Source organism: Dendrobium catenatum, unplaced genomic scaffold (assembly GCF_001605985.2).
Source record: "Dendrobium catenatum unplaced genomic scaffold, ASM160598v2 fragScaff_scaffold_847, whole genome shotgun sequence".
NCBI classification, from domain to species: Eukaryota; Viridiplantae; Streptophyta; class Magnoliopsida; order Asparagales; family Orchidaceae; genus Dendrobium; species Dendrobium catenatum.
The window spans coordinates 2,565,851-2,579,455 of record NW_021319309.1 but is presented as its reverse complement, the minus strand read 5'-3'; the positions used below and the strand labels follow the sequence as shown (position 1 = coordinate 2,579,455).

Below are 13,605 nucleotides of genomic sequence, written 5' to 3'. Positions count from 1 at the left end.
TAGAGGGGATCAATGTTGGTGATGTATCAATGTTGAGCTTGGCAGCTTCCATTTTCTTAGCCCCCTTATTTTAATTTTATGTGGCCTTTTCAATAATTAAAGCTCTAAGGTTCTGATTAATGAGGCTATTATTGGTGGCGATTATGTTGATTTTGATTTTTATTCTTTCAGTGATGTGAAGAAGGTGTGAGGCGGGCGGAAGATAGCTGAGAAAGGCGGGGTGGCTAATGGGGAAGGTGGGTTGTTGGGTGGGGGAGGCCAGCCGATGTGGGGGCGACCAGAGGGGAAGTAGATTTGAGAGAGTGGGTCAGACCGTCATTGAGCGGAAGAATTATTCTGGGTGGAGTGGGAGGGCGTCCAGAGACCAATAAAAATATGCCACGTTATCTCATTGGTGGGTACCCAGCTTGATACCCGCACTCGATACCGCTGGATACCTAGTACTTAACTGGACAGTTCTTCCGTCCGGTCTCCGTACATAATAAAAGCTCCGTTGAGGGTATCTTTGGACTAAGGGAGATCGAGCAAAAAGGGAATCAGGTGGGAAAATAAATGGAGGGCTATCACAAACAGCAATCGTAGTTTCTGCTACTTTTTTATTAATTTTTATTAAATTTTAGAATTTTTTTGTAGTAAAAAGATGATTTTTGCAATCATATTAGTAACCGCACAATCAATTTTATAAAACGTTACGGACGTCTCAAATAGATCCTTAAACTAGGGCTATCAAAATCTGGTCACGAGTGAGGTTCAAGTCGAACCCGAAACTAACTAGCACTAGTTGACCCAACCCTAACCCCACCCGTTTTAGCAAACGGTCTAGGTATTTCAATGCAAACGCGACCCGTGCGGGTTATCGGGTTGACCCGACCAAACCCGCGAACACATTTTGATTCAAAAAATGTGACGTGAGGCCGCAGGCTGGGTGAGCTAGGCGTCAACGAGCCGGTGAGATCGACGCCTGCAACGACACGGCACAGTTCCAGGCGTTGGAACCTAAAGGCAAGCTCAGGCGCTAAGGCTAAGCTAACGTAACTTCCGACCGGAGCATCGACATCGAGTCGGCGAACTCGGTGTCGGCAACAACAGCATTGTCAGCGACTCATCCATGCATCGATGCACGCTTCAGGGGACGGGACGAGACGTGACTCACGTGGGTTTTTTCAAATGAGCTAACCCGGGTTGAGTTCGGATTTCAGGGTCAACCCGACCCGACCTATTTTTACAAACGGGTTGAATCCAAGAATCCAACCCGTTTGTGAAATGGGCTGACCAAAATCCAAAATTTTCGGGTCGGGTTCGGATCGAATTTTCAGATCATATCAAATATTGACACCCCTACTGTAAACTATAAAAAATAGTGCCGTTTATAGCCAAATTTGTTAGAAGCTTCAAAGAATCTACGAATGAAGAACTTGGAAGCGTATGAATCGGTCATGACATTTCAACAAAATGACAAAAAAATCTATTTAATTTACATGTTTCTACTTTTAGAAGACTAAATGATGCTTTCAAAAGAAAAGAAAATTAATTTAAAATTCTCAAGCAACCCTTCTAGAATTTCATATTCAAGTTGTTTTCCTAATATATCTATTGCGAGAGAAAAATCTACATAAAATATAAAGCTTGTGTAGCAAGAATTTCAATTCATGCATGTTGCAGAATAAAAGGAGGCAGAGAATAAATTACTTGTTTGAAGATGCAAATCAGCGTTTCCTTCCACATTCAATTCTGTTTTTTTTATAGGTTTACTATTCAAAGGGTATTATACAGTTATTGCTCCAACATTCTCTCCCATTTTGAGCTTCTAAGACTTTCAAAACTCAAAAGTAATGATTCAAATGTTAGAGAGAGAGAGAGAATTTATCTAATATTCTCATCAAAATGTAGTAAAAATAAGATATTTTATAAACGGCAGATTATGACTTTATTTGAGACGGCTTTCTTACTGCTTCTTAGAGCAGCTTTCTAGTATAAAAAAATTAATTTTTATACTAAATAGCTGCTCTAATAAGCAGTTAAAAAGGCGTCCCAAAAGAAATCTAAGTATTAATTAATGTATTTTCTGATGATCATTGTCAACAACAACTGAGGCTAATAGCCGATATCATCTTCAGATTTCTATAATCAGACCATTATCGCTTGACTATTAACATATAAACTTGTTGTTGTGTTTTGACTGTCAATTCATGGATACCTGATTTTTGTAATCCCTAAAACGGGAATCATATAGTTATGTTCAACTATGCATAATTCTATTTTCTTCAATTATGAGCAAAATAGGATTCTTATATCTTCTATTATTTAGTGGATTATTACAATTACGCTTGACACCGTAGTTTTTTTTATCTTCTTCTTTGATTTTCATGTAAAAAAATTTAATCTTTTACCACTTTTATTTATGCATGTTGGAGCTTTGCGCAAAGCTAAGAAATTGAGTAGGCTCTATCTTCGTAAATTTTCAAGCACCTAATAGTTTTAAATATATTTTTCTTAATTTGTAAGTTGAAAATGTAAATAGCTAAAAAAGCTTAATAAGTTAAAAATATAAACTGACAAAATCTCAAGATCTATTTGAACTCCAAGAGAACGTGCAAATAAATTTTATTGAAAATATCTTAGTCAAATTTTATTTTGAAAACAGTTTTATTTTAAGCTGATTGAGAGAGAGAGAGAGAGAGAGAGAGAGAGAGAGAGAGAGAGAGAGAGAATTGTGAATGTGGAATAAACGTAGAATGAATGAAGGAGAACCTGGAATTCTTTGTATTCAAGCACTCACATTGTTGCCTAGATGCATATTCCTCGTGTTCCTATTCAATTAAACAATCTATGAGTGATAACTTGTAAGGCAACTTGTGATAAGCTCCTCGTGTTTCTATTTTTGTACTAAAAAGTCGTTTTAAAAAGCAGTACGAAAGCTGTGCCAATGAAGCCTAAGTCTTTGTTTGTTAAGAAAAAAAGTTAGGGTAAATTAAATTTTAAAAATAAGGTGTAATATTAATTGAATTATAGATTATACATTATTAGTACTGTAGTTGCACCAAGAGGAAGTGTTCGATTGAATGTCTTTGTTGTTTGTGATGGCTTTGATATTGAGTTTGGCAACTCCTTTTTCATCGTCGATGGATATATCTCATTGTGCTACATATTTATCTCTTTTTGAAAAAATTGAGCTGAGATATCCCCAAAAATTTGGTCAAGAATGAGTATATATAATATGATGGAAAAAATTCATTTACATAAATGCCTAATTATAGTTATCTAGGGATGTCAATTTTTGACCCGACTCGAAACCCGATCCGAATCCGACCTGGAAAAATCCTAGTTCGGGTCGACCCGTTTGTGAACCAGGTCGGGATCGGGTTCAACAAACTGAGCCGTTTTAAAAAAACGGGCCGGGTTCGGGTTGACACGGCAACCCGAAAATGACTCGAAAATCTTTGCCCGCGTCTGCTGCCCGCCCTGCCCGGTCGAACGGTCGAACCCGAGTTCGCTGTTCGCATGCTGCTCGTGCCGCCCGAAGCATCCCGAGTCCTGAAGCAACGAGTCGCGTCCCGAGCGGGGTTCCGAAGTGTCCAGAAGGCCGAAGCGCCGTGCGCCTGTGGCCACTAGCCTGTGCGCGGTGGCGCGAACCGCACGAACCCTCGGTGCGAACCGGTGTACCCGAAGCGTCGCGTGGTCGCGGTCGCAATCGCTAGCTCGCTGCCGCCCGCCGTTGCATCGCCAGGAGTATTTCAAAAATGCGGGTCGGGTCATGTCAACCCGGCAATCTGAACGGGTCGGATCCGGGTTGAAAAAGCCGACCCATTTATAAAAACGGGCCGGGTTCAGGTTGACCTGTTTAAAACCGGGTCAATTCGGATTCGATCCGAACCCGACCCGCTGACTCGAATTGACACCCCTAGTTATCATTAAGATGTTCTAAAAATAAAATATTTTGACTATCAACATCATACTACTTTAGGTTAATTTAGTAAGAGTATATCTCAATAGGGGGCTTGTTTTCCAATAAACATATCATTCCCTTAGTTTTTTGTGTTCTAAATCATTCTTTTCTTCAGTAACAATGTATCAAAATGATGAGCAGTCGCATTCAATTTTGAATATTCCACCAGCTAATAAATAGCAAAACAGATCAACCTATGCTTTCTATGTCCAGTTCCTTTTCTTCATTGAACATATTAAAATATTTAGCACATGTTTAAAATCATTTTTATATATATAATTTTTAAAAACCTTAAAATAATTTTAAGGTTTTTTGTGACTATTATTAAAAATAATTATCACAAATAGCTTTAGCCACCGCTACTATTGTGCTTAATAGGCTTGCTAGCCATCTGCGTAATCCAACTAATAAATGCAGTTACCTACATATAAATAACTTATTTAGTATTCAATAAAAATAAAAATATTATATTTTTATAATATCATATTATTATTATTATTAAAAATATAAAAAATAAAATTAAAAATAAAAACAAAAATGATCCCAAATAGCCCCTTAATATCTACATTCATTTTGTAAAATTCATCTGAAAATAAATAAAAAATATAGCCCCTAAAGATTTAGATTTTCCTTTTACAGCACTTACATTCTCCTCCTTTTTCTATTAAAATATTTTAAAATTGAATCTTCTTTCTGCCTTCCTAAAATATTTTTATTTTTAACAAATTGAACAAAAAGATGTCCAATTCTTTATTCAAACATACAAAATTTTCTTAAAATTACATTTTCAATAATAAAAGTCAAATCTTTGCTCCAAATTAACAAAGCAATGTCCAAATTCATTTTTACTTTAAAAATACAAAAGATTTGAAAAACTAGATTCAATCTTCTACAAATCACATGCTCAAAAATAAAAATCATATCAAGATGTTCAATGTAAAGGTTCATCTCATAAAAGGCCATCTCAAATAAATTCAGTTTTGCAATTTGCACCCCCAAATTGCTCCAATTTTCAATATCTACATTAATGTTTCAAATAGCAATAATAAAGAAATGAGTAGCTTTATTCAATTTTCCACGAATCATATGCACATGATAAAAATCATATCAAGACTTTCAAAGTCCAAATTCATTTTCTTACAATCTTATCTAAATATTTAGTATTCATAGCGGTGGGCGGTAAGCAGATAGAGCTTATGTTTAGTAAATGAAAGAGTTATTTGATAAAAATGAATATTGAGGGCACTTTGGGAATGAAAAGAATGGTTTTGCGGTTTTAGTAAGGAAAAACATCTACGGAGACATTTGACTAAAAATAAATTATGAGATCCAATAGGAGTGTTTGGCATTACTTAAAAAAATCAAACTTATATGGTATAAATCCCAAGACCTAACAAATATTTCACCTAATTTTTCAATTTGAGTAAAAGTTAAAAATTCAATGGATTTATTTGGACTTAAGTACTAAGAAAGAGAAAATGATATTGAAAAAGAAATGTTAAAGATGCGACTGAAGCCTGCCTCATCATCGTCACATGAAGTTCTCCATTCTCCTTAATTGGAAAATAAGGGAATACAAATCATGGACAATAGTTGGATCTCTTGTGATAACTAAGAATAATAAGTATTGAAGAGTGATGATGGCATTTAAACGGCATTGGTGATAGGGCAGCTGATCAAACTACGACAATTAGATAATGATAGTCATATGACCATATGTAAATAATACTGGTTAGGATACGATGCTCAGATGATGGCAAAATAGGCAAATACGATGCTCAGACGATGGTAAATAATACTGGTCAGGGCACATTGCTCGACAATTAAATGATAATACTTGCTACTGGTGATTAACGACGTCAAATGTCGAGTGCAACTCTAGAGTTATTCATATCTTCAAGCTCTCATCTTCAATTTCATGTCAAGGTTCCTTTGATATGAAGAATTTGGATCTATTTATAATTTTTTTATAGAGTCGTTTCAATAATTCTTGTCCAAATTCCCAGAACACTTTACTATATGGATATATTAATTTTGTCGATCATGGACAATTATTTCAACATGTAAGTGTCTTAACGATCTTGGAACCATGTCATCTTAAACTCATTGGATTCCTCTTCTCAAGTTGCTAGTTTTGATTGTAAGCACACATAATTCATATATCATTTAATCCTCCAATATATGTCATGATGTTTTGAATGGTGATTCAAGTGCCTTATTTGAGCTTATTTAAACTCAAATTGGATAACTTTGATTTCATTTGATTAATCTTGTCGAGACATTTAATTTGACTATACATTTGAAATTGGAGTTTAGATGACCCTGAAGTCAATTTTAAAAGTTTTTGCATCATAATTCGTGCATCATTGATGAATTTTATGACGATGCATCATATATGTGTATGTTTGTGTATTAAGTTAGATAATCACTCATGCATTTACTAGTCTCATAATGCATGAATTTAATTCATTAAACAAATTAAAAGTTTTCTTTAATTATTAGTTGGATTGTTCCAATTATATCTCATTATTAAACATTATTTATTCCTTTCACAAGCATAAGATTTTCTAATTACATAGAAATTTTTTTATATCTGATTACATATTGATTATAATGGAACTTAGCATTTTTATGTTTGCTTTAATATTAGTGTACTATTATCTATATATATTGTATTCTTCTAGAATATTCTTAAAATAAAATAAAATAAAGGCAGAAGAAGGCCATTGGTTTGTGGGAATTTTTAATAATGCAACTATGGAAAAAATGATGGTTTTTGTTGGTATTTGCTTAATTTATTAGAATAGTTTGATAATCTATTTTTATTCATCAAAAGAGACCAAGGCTTAATTTGTGATAACTTTTTTATATTTTTTTAAAGTAATTTTTTAGTATAAAAATTTTTAATTAAAATTATTTGAGAAAGTAGTAAGAATGCTGCCTCTAATTATTGAACCCAACAAAGTTATCGGTGAACATTGAACTGTATTTTGCAAACTTTAATTTTTATATTTTGCTGAGGTTGGGCCCATAGCCTGTATGAGAAGCCCATTTATCGCTTGTCTAACCCAAAACGGTAGCCCGCTCAGTCCAACCCACGCTAAATTGAAAAAATAATGCATCCCAGCCAAATCCAGACCAGATATTTGGCCTAGTTAATGGCAGGCATAAGATTATAAATATTTTGATCTTATTTTAAGTTAGATCATTTGATCCAACTCAATAATCTGCTATCTATTGAATTCAAATGAACAAATAAATAAATAAATAAAATGTGTTTTGTAGGTAATTATTCTGTGCATTCACCGGATTGTCCGGAGGCAAATCAGAGCGTGCTACATCACCTGGTACACAACACCGATACACATCAAAATACAGATGTAGCGCTCTCAAATTTGCCTCCGTACGTAACCGCACAAAATAATTTTTCCTCCAAATGAACCTTAAAGTGATAGATTTTAATAAATTGAAAGTGGAAAAATAAAAAATATAAATATAAAAATGATAAAATAATTGCATTGAAATATTTGCCCATATTTGTTGATAGGGCAGAATTAAGTGAAAAATATCAATTTCCTTTTAGTTTTTAAATATATTTTTTTTTATTTAAAGACTTATACAAAAGGAAAGTTTCAATGATTGGGGTCTGTTATAAATTGGACGGCTGTAATTTTTTGTAAATGAAGTTGTAAAACAGTTGTGGAAAAAATAATTTTTTTTGAAAACTGCTATTAAAAGTAGCTTCATAGCATAAGCAATTCTTGAAAATAATGATCAAATAAAAATTGTTATTGTGGTCTAAAAATAAGAGCAGCGTGAAAACTGTACCCAAAGCACTGGCTGCGGGTACAGAGGCGTGAGTGGCCCGGTAGGTGGGTAGGGATTTACGGACCGCCAAACGCGCTCAACAAAACTTGACGTGGAAGCGGACGGTTCCTCATCATAAATAAAAAAAAAAAAGAAAGAAAGAAAACTGTCCCAAATAAGGACACCACCTACATGCTCAGAATACCCAAACATTTATTTTGTGCAAATTTACTTTCTTTTTGATTGACTAGAAATTAATTTTTTATTTTGATGAGACATAATTAGTCACAACAATTATTCAATCATTTTTTCTTCACAATTAAGCAGAGAATTATAATTAAAAGAATTATTTATGAAGTAAATTTAAGTAAAAAATATATTTAGAAATTATAATAAATGGTGTGTAAGAAACTAATGAGCCTCCTCATAAAATAATAATAGAGAAAATTTGTTTTCCTGCATATGCCAGTAATTTGTGCAAGTGACAATTGTAAAATTCTTGATTTAAGAAAATATCATGTGAATTAATTAATTTAATTAAAAAATCACCACAGGATTGCTTTTAATTTTTTTGTTAAACAAAAATTCTTTAAAATTTTTGCTAATAATTTTTTTAAAAAATTTTGAGTTTGAGTCATATATTTTATAATTTATATCACATTATTCTCAAATAAATTTTATTTTAAATTTATAATAAACTTAGATGCAAAATTTGTTTAGAAAATATTGAGAGCAACTAAATTTTGTGTAGTCTTGTGCTAGACTTGGTGGAACATGATTGTTTGATCAATGTACATCATTTGAATATTGTGCAGCAACACTGTGCACTTGTTCGTGTCAGTGCTGCATGATTGGGCTGGAGACAGAAAGTGGCGCATTAGCTGCAAGTCGGCCCGAAAAATTTTCCCATCTTATTTCGTTTGAAAATAAAAAGGCGAAAGGCTTCATCTCTTGGAGCAATAAACCTGTGCCTATTGTGTATTTTGGTATAAGAATGTTGTGAGAAGTGAAGACAAGCAATGATATAGAGTGTATGTGATAGAAAGAGTTCTATAAGATTTTCTCCTATTTTCATAGAAAAATTATTAATGCGGTGTGACTTTGTAGTTTTTCCTATGTTTTTTTTCTTGTTTGTTTCGTTATTTGTTTACTTCCCAATGATTCGCAGTTTATACAATTTATGAGAAATTTTTTTTTAAGTGTTTATATTTATAAACTCAGAATATTCTGAGTATAAACTATAATTTGTTTTAAATATTATGATCATATTTATGATATTCTGACGGTGATCATAAATGAGCATGTTGAGTAAACTTTTCAAGAGTAAATAAATTATTAATTGCATTACAAAATTTATATGTTTTGCAACTTCTTTTTAATTCCATAAAAAATGCACTTAATGAAATTTTATTAAATTTAGTTTAAATTTTTTAATTGCTATTATTGTAGTTATTGATATATCATCAAAAAATTATCTTAATCAGACACGAATCTCTGAGCAAAATTAAGTGAGAAGCTTCCGAAATTAAATCTGGGATCATCTGAACTCCAATTACAACAAATTTATAGTCAAACTGAACGTCTAAAAAAATACAAATCCAACGACACCAAATTCGATTTAATCCGAGTCCAAATCAAAGACTCAAATCACGTTTGGAAGGTTCAAACCATAATTCAATTTACCAAACGATTTTCAAACATGACATGTTTATAGTCGAATCGAGCGACTTGATGAGACAAATCCAACAAACCTAAGATCATTAAATTCTGATATCATTAAGGTATTCAAATGACCATTAAATAGTCCATGATCAAGGGGATCAATATCGGCCTTTCATTCCAACCACTCCCATTTTGACCTTGATCATCCACATATTTACAAGCCATGTCACTATCAAAAAATTATAAATAGCCCCACTCTTCTCATGAGTGAGGGGGAAAGAAGAAAATGAATGGAGGAGTTTGGGAGCTATATTGCCACCAACCACCGTAGGAACTCTTCCCGACCACCGCCAGAACTCTTCCCCACCACCGTCGGAGTTCATGCCGACCACCGTCGGAGTTCTTTCCGACCATCGTCGGAGTTCGTGCCGACCACCGTCGGAGTTCATGTCGACCATCGTCAGACTTCATCTAGTTCGCCGACCACCGCTGGACTTCTGCTAGTTCGTCAACCACTGTCAAACTTCTGCCAATCCGCTGACCACCGCCAGAGTTCTTCCCAACCACTGACGGACTTCTTCCTGTTTGCCGACCACCGTCGGACTTCAACCAGTCCACCAACCACCACTGGAATTCTTCCAGACCATCGCCGGACTTCTACCTGTCTGCCGACCACCATCAGACTTCCGCCAGTCAGCTGACCTCCGTCGCTTGCCGACTATGGTCCTTCCACCTGACGTCATCCCATCGACTATAGTTCTTGCGACCTTCGTCGCCCGCCGACTACGATCCTTCCATCATACGTCGCCCACCGACTATGGTCCTTCCGACCACCGTCATCCAACTACATTCCTTCAAACATACATCGCCCACCAAATACGATCCTTCCGACCATCGTCATCCGACTATAGTCCTTCCGACCTATATCGCTTGCCAATTATGATCATACCGCCCAAACAAACATATCAACACTGATTCTTACAACTCCTACTATACAATGCATTTTATATGATGTATATTTGCTACTTAGAGCCAAGACCTTCCTCCTAAGGAAGTGCTTCATTTGTAATCAATTGCAAGCACTAGTGGATTCATTCAAATTGGGTCAGGCCCCATGGTTATTTCCCTTTTTAAGGGGTTTCCACGTAAAAATTCTAGTGTCTTTTATGAATGCTACACCCTCTCGTTTATATGCTTGTGTGCTGGATCTTCGTACAAAGCTATGACATTAAATTTTATATTTCTCTATCGCCGCGAATTTTCCAGGACGTACGCAACAGTTATGCTAACAATGTATTTAATGAAATTTTATTAAATTGTATAAAAGTTTTATATTTGAACTTGTTAGAAACATAGATAGCTATCAATGAAGAATGGGTGAGAAGAACTATTCCACACCCTCAAAGGATTATTTATTTATTTTTTCAGTTCAAAAAATTTCAAAGAGATGGAAATCATAGTAATTTAGAAAAGATTTAAGGTATGGAAGTTATTATGGCCAAATAAGTGTGCATGTTTTGTATTGCTTGGTGTCGTAGGGGTGGTCCATTGAATCCAATTGTTCAGTCTTACCCTTCTTGAGTCTACGCTCAACTTGAGTTTCATTCGGAATAGTTTTCTTATTGCTTTCTACAGCAGCTTTCTATCACAAAATTTCTTTGAAAGTAGTGAAAGAGTAGACGTCAAAAGCTACCCCAAACAAAACATTGATATGATTGAGTCAATAGAGTTCCAATTCCATCTATTCAAATGCCATGATTTGTATTTGATTTTTTGTGATGGGGCAACCAATTTAAATTTATTAATTTGGGCATTAATCTAATATAATTAGGATTATTTAATCTAGTTATATGTTAGAATAATTGTTCCAATAAATTTTTTTTTAGCATTGTACAAAATTCATACATATATAGAAAAAATAATGAAAATGGTACAAGCTGCAAAAGGAACATATTTTTTAATTTTTCTAAAAGTCTTTTGGGGCATAAGCTATATGTAATGACTCCTATATTCATTGGCTACTTGTAATAACTTTATTTGATCTAGTAAGACCTGCATGCTTATTTAACATCTATTGATCTTTAAATTTTTAGAGCTATTTATGCCTAATTTATTTGTCAAAATTTTTGTAGTTTGATTTAGAGAGAAATTCAAGATATTGACAAAATAGTTCTTAGCATATAAGTCTATTCAATTAAACTTTCTAGACTTATTTTATATCCAATTTGCAAACCATCTTATCAAATTGTATAGCACTTAACACTCTATTTTAAGGATATATATTTACATATTTTTATGGACATGTTTGACGGGCAGTGGTCGGGCGATGAAGATCCGACGATGGCTTTCGGCTCGCAAAAGGCTGAATAGCGATGGTGCTTAGGTGAAACTCTGGGATTTTTCAAACTTTTCACCTCTCTTAGCTCTCTAGCCTAAGAATTCTCGTAATGTGGATAGTCAAAGCCTATAGTAAAATTTTGGATATATCATACCCCGTAAACATGAATAAAATTCGAAATATTGTCAAATAGCTTGTATTGATTCATATAATCGTAAATCATAAATCATTAATTCAATATTAAGTACTTTAACATTGTTGGAATTGAGCAATCTTGAGCTCTTTAGATTTGCCTCGTATAGAGTTGTTTGATTTGATTATAAACATGTAGAATTTGATGATCATTTGACTCTCCTATTAATATTCCAAAGCTTTGAATCGTGCTCATTGGGATTCTCATTATACAGCTTTTAGTGCCAATGAATTTGTCTCATCAAGTCGATTAACTTCAATATAAATTTTTTGAAATGAAAGTTCACATTAAGTTAAATATTAAACTTTTTTTTATCATCACGAATTTTCACACTAACTTATGATCCCCGTTATTTATATTCTTTTATTAAAACATAATTAAACAAACTTTATTATATCTCGCGATTCAATTTCGTTCTCGATGTCCCGCTAACGGAACCTATAGGGCCCCGCGCCGCGCACCTCGGGCATCTCCCGCTTCCAAATTCCGATTCCCAGCATCTTCCTTTCCGATCCGACAACCCTGATCTCTCCTCCATCTCCTATAAATTACTTCCTCGCGTACGACCACCTCTCCAAGCCTCTTCCTCTTCATCTTCCATGCAAATGGAGCTACTCCTTGAATCGCCGATCGAAGCAATCATATTCCGATGTGGTACTACTCTCTCTGGCTGCATGTGGACCTTCCTCGCCTTCTTCGCTGCCGCCCTAAGCCTCTGGCGACTCCGCTTCTTAAGATCTGCATCCGGGTATGAATCCGCTTCCAAATCCCCTACCTCCACTGTTCCCGCCCCCGCGCACGCGGTTCCATCGATGCCGGCGATCCTCCCGTCGGCAATCGTCACACTACCGATGCTGGATTGCAGCGATCGTATGGAGACCGAATCATACACTAAGGGAAAGTTCACGGCGTACTTACTCGCCGAGGAGGAGATCGACGGCGGTGATTTGTGCGAGGAATGGGTGACTGAAGAATTTAGTGGCGGCATGCACTGCTTGGATTGTTTGGATTGGGGATGGAAGGGTGATCTGGGTTGGTACACATACCAGGATCGGACAGCGATTAACGGTAACGTTGTAACGCTTTGGGATAGTAGCCGGAGGCGGGGGGATTTGTGGTGGCGCCGGCGTTTCGGGAACGATGGAATTAGGGGTAGAATGGGAATTTGTTGTAGAAGAAATTTGTTAAATATGGCTGTATAGAGCGATGGGAGGACGATGCATCGCCGGAGACATTTTTTGTCTGTTGCCGTTTCTCTTTCACTGTCATTTTCTAATCGCCACTCGAAGCAATCATACTCCGAATATTCCATTCGCCATTCCTTTTTTTATGCTGTGAAAATATTAAGTGCTGGTGAGGGTAAATATGGTATTTAAGTCTATTTTCGATTTACTGTTCACAAAAATCGGGCAGATTAATTCTAAAATACAAAAAAATTAATAATATTAATCATTATAAAAAATTATATGGAATAACAACAATCAATAAAAATTAATTTCATTAAATCTATTGTTATCATATTCAAACAAAATAAAAAAATATGAGGATGTACTACATAAATTATTTTTAAAACTATTTTTTTATTTTAAATTTTTAGAAGCATATAGACTTTGACGAATAAGAACTCCAGAGCGTTAAAGTGTTCAAACTCTTCGGGCC

The 13,605-nt window shown here is 34.9% G+C and overlaps 1 protein-coding gene across 1 annotated transcript; it reads left to right on the top strand.

The window, feature by feature from the left end:
• The first annotated feature begins 12,350 nt into the window (after window positions 1-12,350).
• On the top strand, window positions 12,351-13,264 carry LOC110113647. Its single transcript, XM_020846307.2, has one exon. It carries the CDS (start codon window positions 12,546-12,548, stop codon window positions 13,146-13,148), a length of 603 nt encoding a protein of 200 aa, XP_020701966.1. The 5' UTR covers window positions 12,351-12,545; the 3' UTR covers window positions 13,149-13,264.
• Window positions 13,265-13,605: the final 341 nt, after the last annotated feature.

Bases quoted from the DNA above. Each gene is read 5' to 3' on its own strand.
- LOC110113647 (XM_020846307.2), top strand. From the start codon at position 12,546: ATGCAAATGGAGCTACTCCTTGAATCGCCGATCGAAGCAATCATATTC.